The 12,734-nt window shown below is 42.1% G+C and overlaps 1 protein-coding gene across 4 annotated transcripts in view; it reads right to left on the bottom strand.

Moving 5' to 3' along the window:
• The window catches only part of LOC120523536 (arfaptin-2-like), a 178,279-nt gene that overhangs the window by 33,074 nt on the left and 132,471 nt on the right, over positions 1 to 12,734 (bottom strand). For all 4 annotated transcript variants that reach the window (XM_039744937.1, XM_039744939.1, XM_039744938.1 and 1 more), the window contains 2 exons: positions 12,320 to 12,435; positions 23 to 244 (listed from right to left, as the gene is read on the bottom strand). In XM_039744937.1, the coding sequence (XP_039600871.1) occupies positions 23 to 244; positions 12,320 to 12,435 (338 nt within the window). The remainder of the gene's footprint in view (positions 1 to 22; positions 245 to 12,319; positions 12,436 to 12,734) is intronic.

Below are 12,734 nucleotides of genomic sequence, written 5' to 3'. Positions count from 1 at the left end.
AATATTAAGCAAACATATGCACCTGTAACTCAGGGGATTTCTGGCTCAGGTCAGAAAAAGTGTCTCCGAGTGCACGCTGTGTCTGTACCATACTATAGAAGTGGTTCGTCAGAGCTCTTGCCAATCGCAAGATATTCTCATATTTCCGTTTTGTGTCTCTCAATACGTCTATCTGAGCCTCCAATTCCAGATCCACTGTGCGTGATCCTTTGCCAAATCGCTCAGAAATCAACTGTTTTGTACACTAGAGAACAAATAAAATAACTCAAAATATAATTAACACATTTAAAAAAATATTTACCTAACAAAACACACATTTTTAATAAAGAAAACCATAATGTGTGCAACTGTATTATCAATTTATTAATTAATAACAAAAACAATTACTTTTACAAAATTTAAATTTGTTTAAACCCACAGCAGAAAAAAGTAAAACAGAATTATAAAACAATAATTCACAAAAGTGAAAGGCATTGCAGATTAATCACTGTTCAGACTCTTTAATTCATATACCAGTTTGAAAAAAGATGCCTGCAAAATTAATATTTAAAAAAAAAATTATACTGATGATATAGCAAATAGTCCAGCAGAGTAATTTCAGCAGGAATGTGGCTGTTGTGCAAACACATCCTGTACTGGTGATTATATTTATAAAGAAATTATTAAATCATTTCAAAAATCATTTGAAAAAGGTACTGTTTTATTCTTTGCTCAGGTATGTAAATGATCATTTCAATCAAGAAGTCATTAAAGTGGTAACTGTCATATGCCAAAACTGTGATTGAAAAAAAACACATTGCAATTACATCAATATAAAAATTAAAAGTGAAAGAACAACGTTGCATCATGTCTGCTGCAGTTGATCCCTTCACATTGTTGTGCACTTTGCATAACTGCTTTTCTTCTCAACACCATTTTTATATGCTGTTTATTCGCTTTTTCTAATGAATAAAAAAGTAACGTGCTCACCATAAAAAGTTATATATTTTTTATTTTACTTGATAAGGTGGCAAACACCATCATTTAGCTGATTTAATCTTCAAAATGTTATTGTAAAAATACAGAAATACTCAACCCTTTACTGCATAAACTAGCTTAGTGGTTAAAATATTTCCTAAGATTTCCTAAGGTGCACTCAACTAAATATCGGAGACATTTTTAAGAGTAAATTCAAATAATATTTAAGAGTGTTCAACTGCCTCTGTGGTATTTTGATGGGCAGTACTTGATCAGAATAAAGCCGCTTTTCCACTGCATAGTACGGCACGACACGGTTCAGTACAGCTCACCTTGGTTCGGCTCAGTTCGGCTCGGTTTTGCGTTTCGACTGCAGTTTAGTACCGCTTTAGAGTGGGTGGGATTATTCACGTGTCGTTAGAGTTGCGCCGCCTCTACTGCCGTGACACCGTGGAACTTTACAACAACACGCAGACAAGCGACAACACTTTAGCTCGGCGGCGCAAGGTTAAGCATCTAAAAAAAGCACATCACTAGCTAACTTTTATCACTGTTGCAAAGCATAAAATGAACTTAACTGCCAGTGTAACATTAAAATGCTGATTCTGTATATTACAGATCTTCCACATTTGCAAAAAGTCGCCGCAACAGACCATCTGTTTGGACATTTAACCGTGCTTCAGAGTGGTGGGATGTGATTGTTCCCGGTTTTACAAACACTCAGTGGCTGGAGAACTTTGAAACTTCAGCGTGTCTGTACCTTTAAAGAAAAGAATAGCCAGTGGCGCAGTAATGGCGATTTTCTCCGGCCAATCAGTGACCAGCAGAGTTTACCGTCACATTTTGGTAACAGTTCGCGCGCTTGGAACCTCGGCTGAGGTGGTACTAAAAAAAGGACCAGGTACCAGGTACTGTTCCCAGTGGAAAGCCCCGCAAAAGTGAGCTGTACTGAACCGTGTCGTGCCGTACTATGCAGTGGAAAAGCGGCTTAAGTGGCACTGTTTATTTTATTGGTCTGTAATATACACATAGTTTTAAATTAAGAGAAAAAACTGAATAGATAGAAAAGGTGCTGGGAACAGATTTCAATTGACCATTCTATCTATTGAACCTTCACTAAAAACTAACAGGAATTTATACAATTTAGCACTCATTACTAATCAACGGACACAGTAGTACTGTAGTAAATGAAGATCACTATTTACATTAGCATAGTTTATTGAGTAACTATTAGAGTAATTGATATGCTATTTAGTCTCTTGCAAATTTCTAATCTGAACTGTTGTTATTTTGATACTGATTACTGGCTTCAAGAAATGCCCTAACTTCAGGGCTGAAGTTAAAAGCCACTCAGGTCCCCAACAATGAGGATCTTATGAGCTGGATCACACTCGGGGAAACGCGCCACATGGCTGTAGTGCCGTAACTGATGCTCACTCACATTGCAGGTAATGTGCCTCATTCGGGAATCCATGAGCAATCGCTCATTCGACACAAAGTCAGACCAATGGTACCCAAGGATTTTCCAGAGAGACACAGTACCAATGGAGTCCAGTCTTGTGTCTCAGGTCACTGGATAGTGTCCATGTCTCGCAACCATATAGTAAGACAGGAAGCACCAGGACTCTAAAGACTTGGACCTTCATCCTTTTGCATAGATATTGGGAGCGCCACACACCCCTTTCCAGCGACCTCATGACCCCCCATGCTCTCCCAATCTGTCTACTGACTTCATAGGAAGAGTCACCAGAGACATGAATGTCACTGCCAAGGTAAGTAAACCTCTCAACAGGGTTGACACTCTCTCCGCAAACAGACATACTGCTGATGGCTGTGCCCAAGAGGTCATTAAAGGCCTGGATCTTGGGTTTTTATCCAGGACACTCGCAAGCCCAGACACTCGAGACTCCTCACTCAGCCTCTCAAGCGCCCCGATCAGAGCCTCCATTGACTCCATGAAGATCACAGCATCATCAGCAAAGTCAAGATCCGTGAATCTTTCTTCACCAACATGCCCCACAGCCACTGGACCCCACGACTTTGCCCAACACATAGTCCATACAATTGAACAGAGTAGGAGCAAGAACACACCCCTGACAAACCCCAGAATCAAATGGGAAAAACAAAGAGGCTCTGCCTCCACTCTGCACAGCAATCACAGTACCAGTGTAAAGGCTGGCCACGATATCCCGGAACCTCGAGGGGATCCCGCGAACCCTCAGGATGTCCCACAGGGCAGCTCGATCAACTGAGTCGAACGCTTTATGAAAATCGACAAGGCTGCAAAGAAACTCTGCCAATATTCGCGTGTACGCTCCATGAGAACCCTCAGTGCTAGGATGCAGTCGATTGTAGACTTCTTAGGAGTAGCCAGACTGTTCTGGTTGCTGGTAGGTGAGCAAGTGAACATGGATCCTATTGAGGACGACCCTAGCAAGGACCTTACCCGGCACTGAGAGCAGCGTTATCCCTCTGTAGTTGCTGCAATCCAGGCAATCACCCTTCCCTTTCCAGACAGGGACAACATGTCCCGTTTTCCAGTCAGTTGGGATGATGCCAGTCTCCCAAATGGAAGCAAAGATTACTTGTAATGCTAGGAGGACAGCCTTACCACCTGCCTGGAGAAGTTCACCCTGGATACCACAGATCCCTGCAGCCTTTAATTCCCTCAGCTGGTTCAACACCTGTGCAATCTCTGTGAGATTGGGTGGTTCACAGCTAATTGGAGGATCAGCCTCAAAGACCATGGACCCAGAGATATCCAACATCCTAGCCAGAGGATCAGCTTTGAACAACTGCTCAAAGTAGCCACAACTACAGTGTCATCCGTGGGACTGTTCCATCAGCCGCCCTAACTGCGACTCTCCGAGGAACAGATTCAAACATGCGTAATGCTACGATTTCTCTGTAAGCAGGATGTGGGTTGCTAGACAACAGATGGTGTGTCACTTGCTCACAGATTCCTCTAACAAATGCCTCTTTATCTGCCCTCAGAGCCCTTGCAGCCGTCCTTCTCAGTTCCTGGTACAGACCAGAGTTGCCACTGAGCCGTGTGATATCCAGGGTGCCCTGCGAAATGAAACACCTCCTTCTGGGTACACAGGTAACACCAACACAACCCTCAGCAACCTTCAGGGTCTAGTCATGGAAGGTCTCCCACATCACATTAGGATCGGCAGTTGCACCCAAATCTGCAAGTTCCTCACACAAACTGCGTGCAAACTCATTAGAAACAGCCTGGTCTTGGAGTCTGGCAAAGTCCAGGCTCATTTTCCTAGTAGGTGGTAACCTACTGGACCAAAGCTGGATACTAAAAGTAGCAAGAACAAGTCTGTGGTCAGAATTCACCACCAGTATTGGAGTACCAAGTCCAACAATGCGGTTCTGGGCACTGGAACCAGGATCCAGCAATTTGCAACCTCTGACCTTTTGCAAAGTCAAGGAACATGGAGCCACTTTCACCACGGTCACCAGACTCATGGGGACCGAGACAATCCTCATAGCAAGCCCTGTCAGTGCCAGGGGCTGCACTAAAGTCACCCATGACCAGAGGAATGTCACCTAGTGGGCACCCATCAACCACCGAGCAAAGCTTTGAATAAAATGTCTCCCTCGCTGAGACATCAATCACCGTGGTCAGAGCATACATTGAGACAACAGACAAGACACGTAATCCGAGTCTCATAATACAAAATCAACCAAATTTAAATTGCTCCAAGCTGGTGCCCATCTATTAATTATATACAGTGATCCCTTGCTGTATCATGCTTCGACTTTCGTGGCTTCACTCCATTGAAGATTTTATATGTAAGCATATCTAAATATATATCACAGATTTTTTCGCTGGTTCGCGGATTTCTGCGGACAATGGGTCTTTCAATTTCTGGTACATGCTTCCTCAGTTGGTTTGCCCAGTTGATTTCATACAAGGGACGCTATTGGCGGATGGCTGAAAAGCTACCCAATCAGAGCACGAATTATGTATTAAATAAAACTCCTTAATGATATACGATATGCTTCCCGTGCGGTGCTTTGCATACTTAAAATCTCTAACAGCACGTATTGATTTTTGATTGTTTGCTTTTCTCCGTCTCTCTCACTCTCTCAGACATTCTCTGCTTCTGACGGTGGGTGTGTGAGCAGAGGGGCTGTCCGCATATTGGCCTACAGGATACAGACACTCCTCTAAAAAAATGCTGAAAGACTGCCTTCACATTGCTCCCTTCCTTGCGGCTGCTTTGCCGGGGCAGTGCTTTGCATACTTAAAAGCACCTATTGATTTTTGATTGTTTGCTTTATTCTCTCTGTCTCTCTCTGACATTCTCTGCTTCTGACGCGCACTCCTTTGAAGAGGAACATATGTTTGCATTCTTTTAATTGTAAAACGGAACTGTCATCTCTGTCTTGTCATGGAGCACAGTTTAAACTTTTGAAAAAGAGACAAATGTTTGTTTGCAGTGTTTTAAAGTCCCTGTCTCTACAACCTCATGTGTTTCTGTGCGAATCTGTGACCCAAGCGTGACAATATAAAAATAATATAAATGTATGGTTTTTACTTTGCGGATTTTCACCTTTCGCAGGGGGTTCTGGAACGCAACCCCAGCGATCGAGAAGGGATTACTGTACAATAATTAACATTTTACTACAGACTAATGTGATAAGCGAATATCATTTTAAACCAAAGTTTCTGAAGATAGAGTTTACATTTCATAACTCCTCTCACTTCAGATCATATCACTCATACTACATAACAAATTGAATAAGGAATTCATGAGGCACACAGACTGCAATTAGATCAAGAAAAGAAACAACAATGATTTGCAATCCTTATATATAATTTGACACTATCCGTATGTATGGTGTTTGTGTCAATACCCCCTATGTATGGTGTTTGTGTCAATACCTCGACTCAGTACAAGTTAGAACCATGCAATGGGACTCTGCCTCTGTAGTTAGAACATAGTGTGGCAAACGCAGACGCAGTATTGCATGATTGGCTAAGAATGTTCGAATGCTTCAGTGACGCTGCTGGACAACCGAGTATAGTAAGTCGGTGTTGGTTCGAGCAGATAACAGTAAATTCGGTTGGTTTTTGGAACGTTGGTTTGGTGGTGTGTACTTTCCAGGACTAACATCTTCGACTGACTTAAACCCTTCGACAGCTCCAGAACCGAAAGTAATTTAGAACTTATTGCCATTTGCTTAGTACATCGAAATCTGGGCAGTTCAGTTTTGGCATCTGTCCTTCTGACATCTATTGGCAAACTGAGTAATGAAGGCTGGGTATTAACAACGGTCATTGTTTTAAATTTTAGCCGATCTCAGATCTAAAATGACCATGCCAATTATTACTCCGACTCGGATTAGAGTTGTAAAATATGGTTTGCTTTGAAAATTTGTTTGCCAGAAAAAAATCAAGTGAGGTGCACCAAAGAGCTGAGTTCACGTCTCACAGCCCCATTTAAATAGGAAGCTCTTCATAACATCAGCCGAAAAGGTCTATTTTAAGCACAAATCAGTGCCATGATAACAATATCATTTCAAGGACTTAAAAAAACAAATAATTATTTGCAGAGAAAGCATGGATTTCACAAACATAGAATTTGTAGCCCAATTTGATCGGACTCCCAGTCGCTAGTTATTTATATTGCAATAGAAGAAAAAACAATACATATAAAAGCTGGCTACATTTGCAATTTCAATTTATAATTTTAATGCATATTTATTAGTTGTTTTCTTTTAAACTAGGAGAACCTGCCATACACCTTTTGCCAGTGTGACTATGCAGTACAGCACAAAATACATTTTCCAATGACAAAGGAACAAATCCATTTATCCATTTTAGAAGTTGCCAAAAGTTATACAAGTAGTATCCACCACAGTCAAGAAGACACTGGACAGGATATTAGTTCACAGCAGGGAACACACAAACATACATATTAAACCAATTTAGATTTACTACTAATTGGGAACGTAACTGAAAGCACCTGAACAAAATCGATGTAGATATGTAGAGAATGAACCGATTCCACAAAGTGACCTGGATGGGACTTGAGCACAATAAGCAAGAAATGAGAGCTATCAGTGTATAGGGTGGTCCAGATCTAATTATGCAATTTTCATTACACTATAACTTAAGTTTATTACATAGAAAATCACACAAATCCTAGAGCATTGAGAAGTGAGCAAACTGACGAGATGAAGAATCATCTTTGCTCCGAACTGGAATCGTCCCCCGCATAAATCAAAGTCATCCAGACGATCTGGATCTGCATAATTAGATCTGGACCACCCTGTAGAACACTGCTCTCCATGCTGCTTCAGGCATAGAAAAATACAGTCAAAGTAAAAAGTATGTGAACCCTTTGGAATTATCTGGTTTACTGCATGGCTTGGTCTGCATGTGATCTGATCTTCATCTAGGTCACAGGTACTGATATACACAATGAGTTTAAGCCAATGTCACACAAATAATTCTACTCTTTCATGTCTTTATTTTACAAACGCATTCAATGTTCACAGTGGTGGTGGAAAAAGTAAGTGAACCTTTGGATTTAATAACTGGTTGACCCTCCTTTGGCAACAATGACCTCAACCAGGTGCTTCCTGTAACTGCAGATCAGACATGCACATCGTGCAGGGGGGAATTTTAGCCCATTCTTCCTTGCAGAACTGCCTTAACTGTTCCATATTCTAGGTTGTCTTCTGTGTATGGCACTCTTCAAGTCATTCCACAGCATCTAAATAGGATTGAAATCTGGGCTCTGACTGGGCCACTCTAAAAGCCATTGTGCTGTGGATATGCTGCGATGTTTGGGGTCACTGTCCTGTTGCATCACCCAGCCTCTTCTGAGCTTAAGTTGACGGACAGACACCCTCACATTATCCTGGAGAATTTGTTGATAAACTTGTGAATTCATTTTCCCCTCAGTGATGGCAAGCTGTCCAGGCCCTGATGCAGCAAACCAGGCCCAAATCATGATGTCCCCTCCACCTTACTTTACTGATGATGTTTTGATGTTGATATGCAATGCCCTTTTTACGCCAAAAGTTCTGCTTGTTCCTCCCAAATAGTTCAATTTTGGTTTCATCACTCCAAAAAACATTTTCCCAGTACCATTGTGGAGTGTCCAAGTGCTCTTTCGCAAACTCCAGGTGTTCAGCAATGTTCTTTTTTGATAGCAGTGGTTTCCTTCTTGGTGTCCTGCCATGGACTCCTTTCTTGTTCAATGCTCTGCGTATAGTTGACTAATGAACAGAGATATTAGCCAGTTCTAAGGACTTCTTCAAGTCCTTTGCTGTCACTCTAGGGTGGTTCTTTACCTCATACACTGTCATCAGGCACTGCAGCGAATGGCAGCCATTCCAGCAGCTCCGTGTATGACTTTATCTTTCTACCTATTTTTCTCTATTTCACTATTACCACTTTCTTTTATGTGGACTCGTTCCCTGGACACTTTTTACTACTTTTACTACTTGGACATGGATTTTTACACGCCGAGACTGGTCTATTCAAGTAGTCAACTTCAAGCACGGAGAACAAATGCCAACGCTGGTGTGGTTCCCTATTTACCTGATGAAGTAAGAAGGCAATATTGGGGCAGCAGAGCCGGCGCAAAGATAAAAGCCAAGCGTCTAGCAAGAAAGTGGCGCTACAAACCTTTGGGGCTTTCTGTGATCCTGGGAAATGTGAACTCACTACCAAATAAGATCGACGAACTAGCTGCGCTGGTGAAAAATGTAAGGACCTACAGAGAATGCAGTTTGCTGTGTTTTAGTGAAACGTGGCTAACAACTAACATCCCAGATGCTAATGTGGAGCTACCCGAGTTTAGCAAAGTTAGAGCAGACAGAGACGCAAGCACCTGCGGGAAGCAGAAAGGAGGAGGACTCATTCTATATGTAAATACAAGATGGTGTAACTCATGCAAATGTTAAAATCTCCACTTGCTGCAGGGACAACGAACTGTTGGCCGTAAGTCTGCGTCCCTATTACTTGCCCAGAGAGTTTGGACACGTCATTGTTGTTATTGTTTACATCCCTCCTCACGCGAATGCGGAGACAGTGGGTGACATCATGAATTCCACGGTTGCTAAGTTACAAACACAGCACCCTGAGGCGCATGAGCTAATCGCTGGAGACTTTAACCATGTGACGCTGGACAAAACATTACCTGCCTTCTCCCAGTATGTGGATTGTAACACCTGGGGAAATAGGACTATCGACCTTTGAGCTACACTTTGAGCTACATTATTTGTATGAAAATGTGCTATATAAATAAGTGTTGTTTTTGACCTACTGTATGCAAACGTTAAAGACGCATACAGCGCCATCCCGCTGCCTGCGCTTGGGAAAGCAGATCATAACCTGGTTCTGCTTCAGCTTCACTACAAGAGTGAGGGAGCTACCTACAACCACACGCTCATTCAGGAAGTGGTCCCCTGAGGCAGGGCAGGCTCTGAGAGACTGCTTTGGAACTACGGACTGGGATATCCTGCAGTGGTCACTTAGTGAAAACATTAAGGAGGTTGTTGACTGCACTACTGACTACATCAAACACTGTATGGGCATTGTAGTTCCAGTAAGAACAGTACACTGCTATGCTAACAACAAGCCATGGATTACAAGTGACATCAAGGGCTTTTAAAGGCGGTGATGAGCATGAGCTCAAGCGTGTGCTGAAGGAAATCCGTGCCCAACTCAGGGCGGCGAAGGAGCAGTACAGGAGAAAGCTGGAGCACAAGTTGCAGAATAACAACATGAAGGAAGTGTGGGATGGGATGAAGATCATCACTTGCTGCAGCTCAAAGCGGGGTTCCACAATTGAGAGAGACGTGGAGAGACTAAACCAGATGAACAACTTCTTCAGCAGGTTTGACCAACCTAACCCACTCTCACCTCAGAGTACTGCACCCTCCACCCATCCTTCTGCTGATACCAGCATAGGAGATAGTTTCCCCTAACACACAATTACAGCAGCCCAAGTAAGCAGAGAGCTGAGGAGACTTTGTGCCAGCAAAGCAGCGGGTCCAAATGCAGTATCGCCACGACTACTGAAGGCCTGTGCGTCGGAGCTGGGGAGTCCTCTATAGTGCATCTTCAACCTGAGCCTGGAACAGGGGAGAGTCCCGAGGCTTTGGAAAACATCTTGCATCACCCCAGTCCCAAATGTATCACGTCCTAGTGAGCTGATTGACTTCTGGCCTGTCGCTCTGACGTCACATGGAATGAAGACCATGGAGCGGCTGCTGCTTCATCACCTGAGGCCGCAGGTCCACCACGCCCTCGACCCTCTGCAGTTCGCATACCAGGAGAAGGTGGGAACGGAGGATGCCATCATCTATATGCTACACCGATCCCTCTCCCACTTGGACAGAGGCAGTGGTGCTGTAAGAATTATGTTTCTGTACTTCTCTAGCACCTTCAACACCCTCCATCCTCTACTCTTTAGGGACAAGCTGACAGAGATGGGAGTAGATTCATACCTGGTAGCATGGATCGTGGACTATCTTAAAGACAGACCTCAGTATGTACGTCTCGGGAACTGTAGGTCTGACATTGTGGTCAGCAACACAGGAGCGCCGCAGGGGACTATACTTTCTCCGGTCCTGTTTAGCCTATATACATCAGACTTCCAATACAAATCGGAGTCCTGCCACGTGCAAAAGTTTGTAGATGATACTGCTATCGTGGACTGCATCAGGAGTGGGCAGGAGGAGGAGTATAGGAAACTAATCCAGGAATTTGTTAAATGGTGCGACTCAAACCACCTACACCTGAACACCAGCAAAACCAAGGAGCTGGTGGTGGATTTTAGGAGGCCCAGGCCCCTCATGGACCCCGTGATCATCAGAGGTGACTGTGTGCAGAGGATACAGACCTATAAATACCTAGGAGTGCAGCTGGATTATAAACTGGACTGGACTGCCAATACTGATGCTCTGTGTAAGAAAGGACAGAGCCGACTATACTTTCTTAGAAGGTTGGCATCCTTCAACATCTGCAATAAGATGTTGCAGATGTTCTATCAGACGATTGTGGTGAGCTCCCTCTTCTACGCGGTGGTGTGCTGGGGAAGCAGCATAAAGAAGAGGGATGCCTCACGCCTGGGCATACTGGTCAGGAAGGCAGGCTCTATTGTAAACATGGAGCTGGACAGTTTGACATCCGTGGCAGAGCAACGGGCACTGAGCAGGCTCCTATCAGTAACTGAAAATCCACTGCATCCACTGAACAGGATCATCTCCAGACAGAGGAGCAGCTTCAGTGATAGACTGCTGTCACTGTCCTGCTCCACTGACAGACTGAGGAGATCGTTCCTCCCCCACACTATGCGACTCTTCAATTCCACCATGGGGGGGTAAACGTTAATATTATACAAAATTATTGTCTGTCTGTTATACCTTCATTGTTATCACTCTTTAATTTAATATTGTTCATCATCAGTATGCTGCTGCTGGAGTATGTGAATTTCCCCTTAGGATGAATAAAGTATCTATCTATCTATCATTGCTGACTTTTAGTTGTGCTCTTGGGGTCATCTTGGCAGGGCATCCACTTCTAGGCAAAGTAGCCACAATACCAAATTGTCTCCATTTATAGAAAACTTGCTTAACAGTAGACTCATGAATATCTAAAATGTTTGAGATGACTTTGTAACCATTTCCAGCCTTATGTAGATTAACAATTCTTGATCATAGCTCTTCAGACAGCTCTTTTGTGTGAGGCATGATTCCCGTCTGGATATGCTTCTTGTCAAAAGCTCAAACTTTATGGTATTTTTTATCAATCAAAGTAATTCTAGGCCACACCTCTGAACTTGTTTCATTAAATGGACTCCAGGTGTGCTAAATTCTGACTTCTGAGCTTTTTAAAAAGTCATTTAGCTTAGGGTTCACTTACTTTTTCCAACCTTCAGTTTCACAGTTTGAATGATTTATTCAATACGGTCAAAACTTCTCTGAAAATCTGTGTATCTTTAGTTATAGGAGACTGAGTTTGTTCATTATTGTGACTGACATGAAGATATGACCATGTTTTATATGTTAATTAGACACAAGTATAGAGAATTCCTAGGGGTTCACATACATTTTACTTTGACTGTACAATAGTGTTTTCTAGTTTAAAAAAAAAAAAAAAATTAGTCTATGCAGTATAACATGGTTTTAGAAAATCGGACACAGAATTGCAAAGAAATATTTTCTATAAAAATTAGATTAACAAAACAGCATAATAATTCTTTAAGATAGATATAAAATGTACTTTATTTTGGAAATTAGTACAAGTTAGTTAGAAAGTCTAAGACATATGCGATTTTACTAAACAAACTTAATGAAAAGGTTGTCCTCAAAGGTTTCTCACCTTGTAAGTATTTATACCCCACTTTTTCATAATGTCAAATTTCTCTACAGCTAAACCACGTGATGCCTCTTCAGTAGTCATTGCTTGACCACCACGTGATTGCTGCACATTAGGTGCTAGAAAAAATAAATATAAAAAAGGAGATTAAGATAACATGTGTACAAAAACAAAACAGGAAATAAAAAGTGTATCAAATATACAAATAAGTATAATTATACACAATATTATTCATATTGGTATTACAATTATGATACTGTATTTAACAGTAGACTTTACCAAAGAATTCACAGGATAAATATACTTCAAAACTGTGTTTTTTAAACAATCAGAGAACAAGCATAGAGTACAATTTTCAGTGTTCAATTTATTCTTATTGTGCTAAGGTAATGCTTAAAAGTGTATATATGGAAATATT

The sequence above is a fragment of the Polypterus senegalus genome, chromosome 2 (assembly GCF_016835505.1).
Source record: "Polypterus senegalus isolate Bchr_013 chromosome 2, ASM1683550v1, whole genome shotgun sequence".
In the NCBI taxonomy this organism is placed as follows: Eukaryota; Metazoa; Chordata; class Cladistia; order Polypteriformes; family Polypteridae; genus Polypterus; species Polypterus senegalus.
The sequence above is the reverse complement of the archived record's forward strand: the minus strand, read 5'-3'. Positions and strand labels throughout refer to the sequence as shown.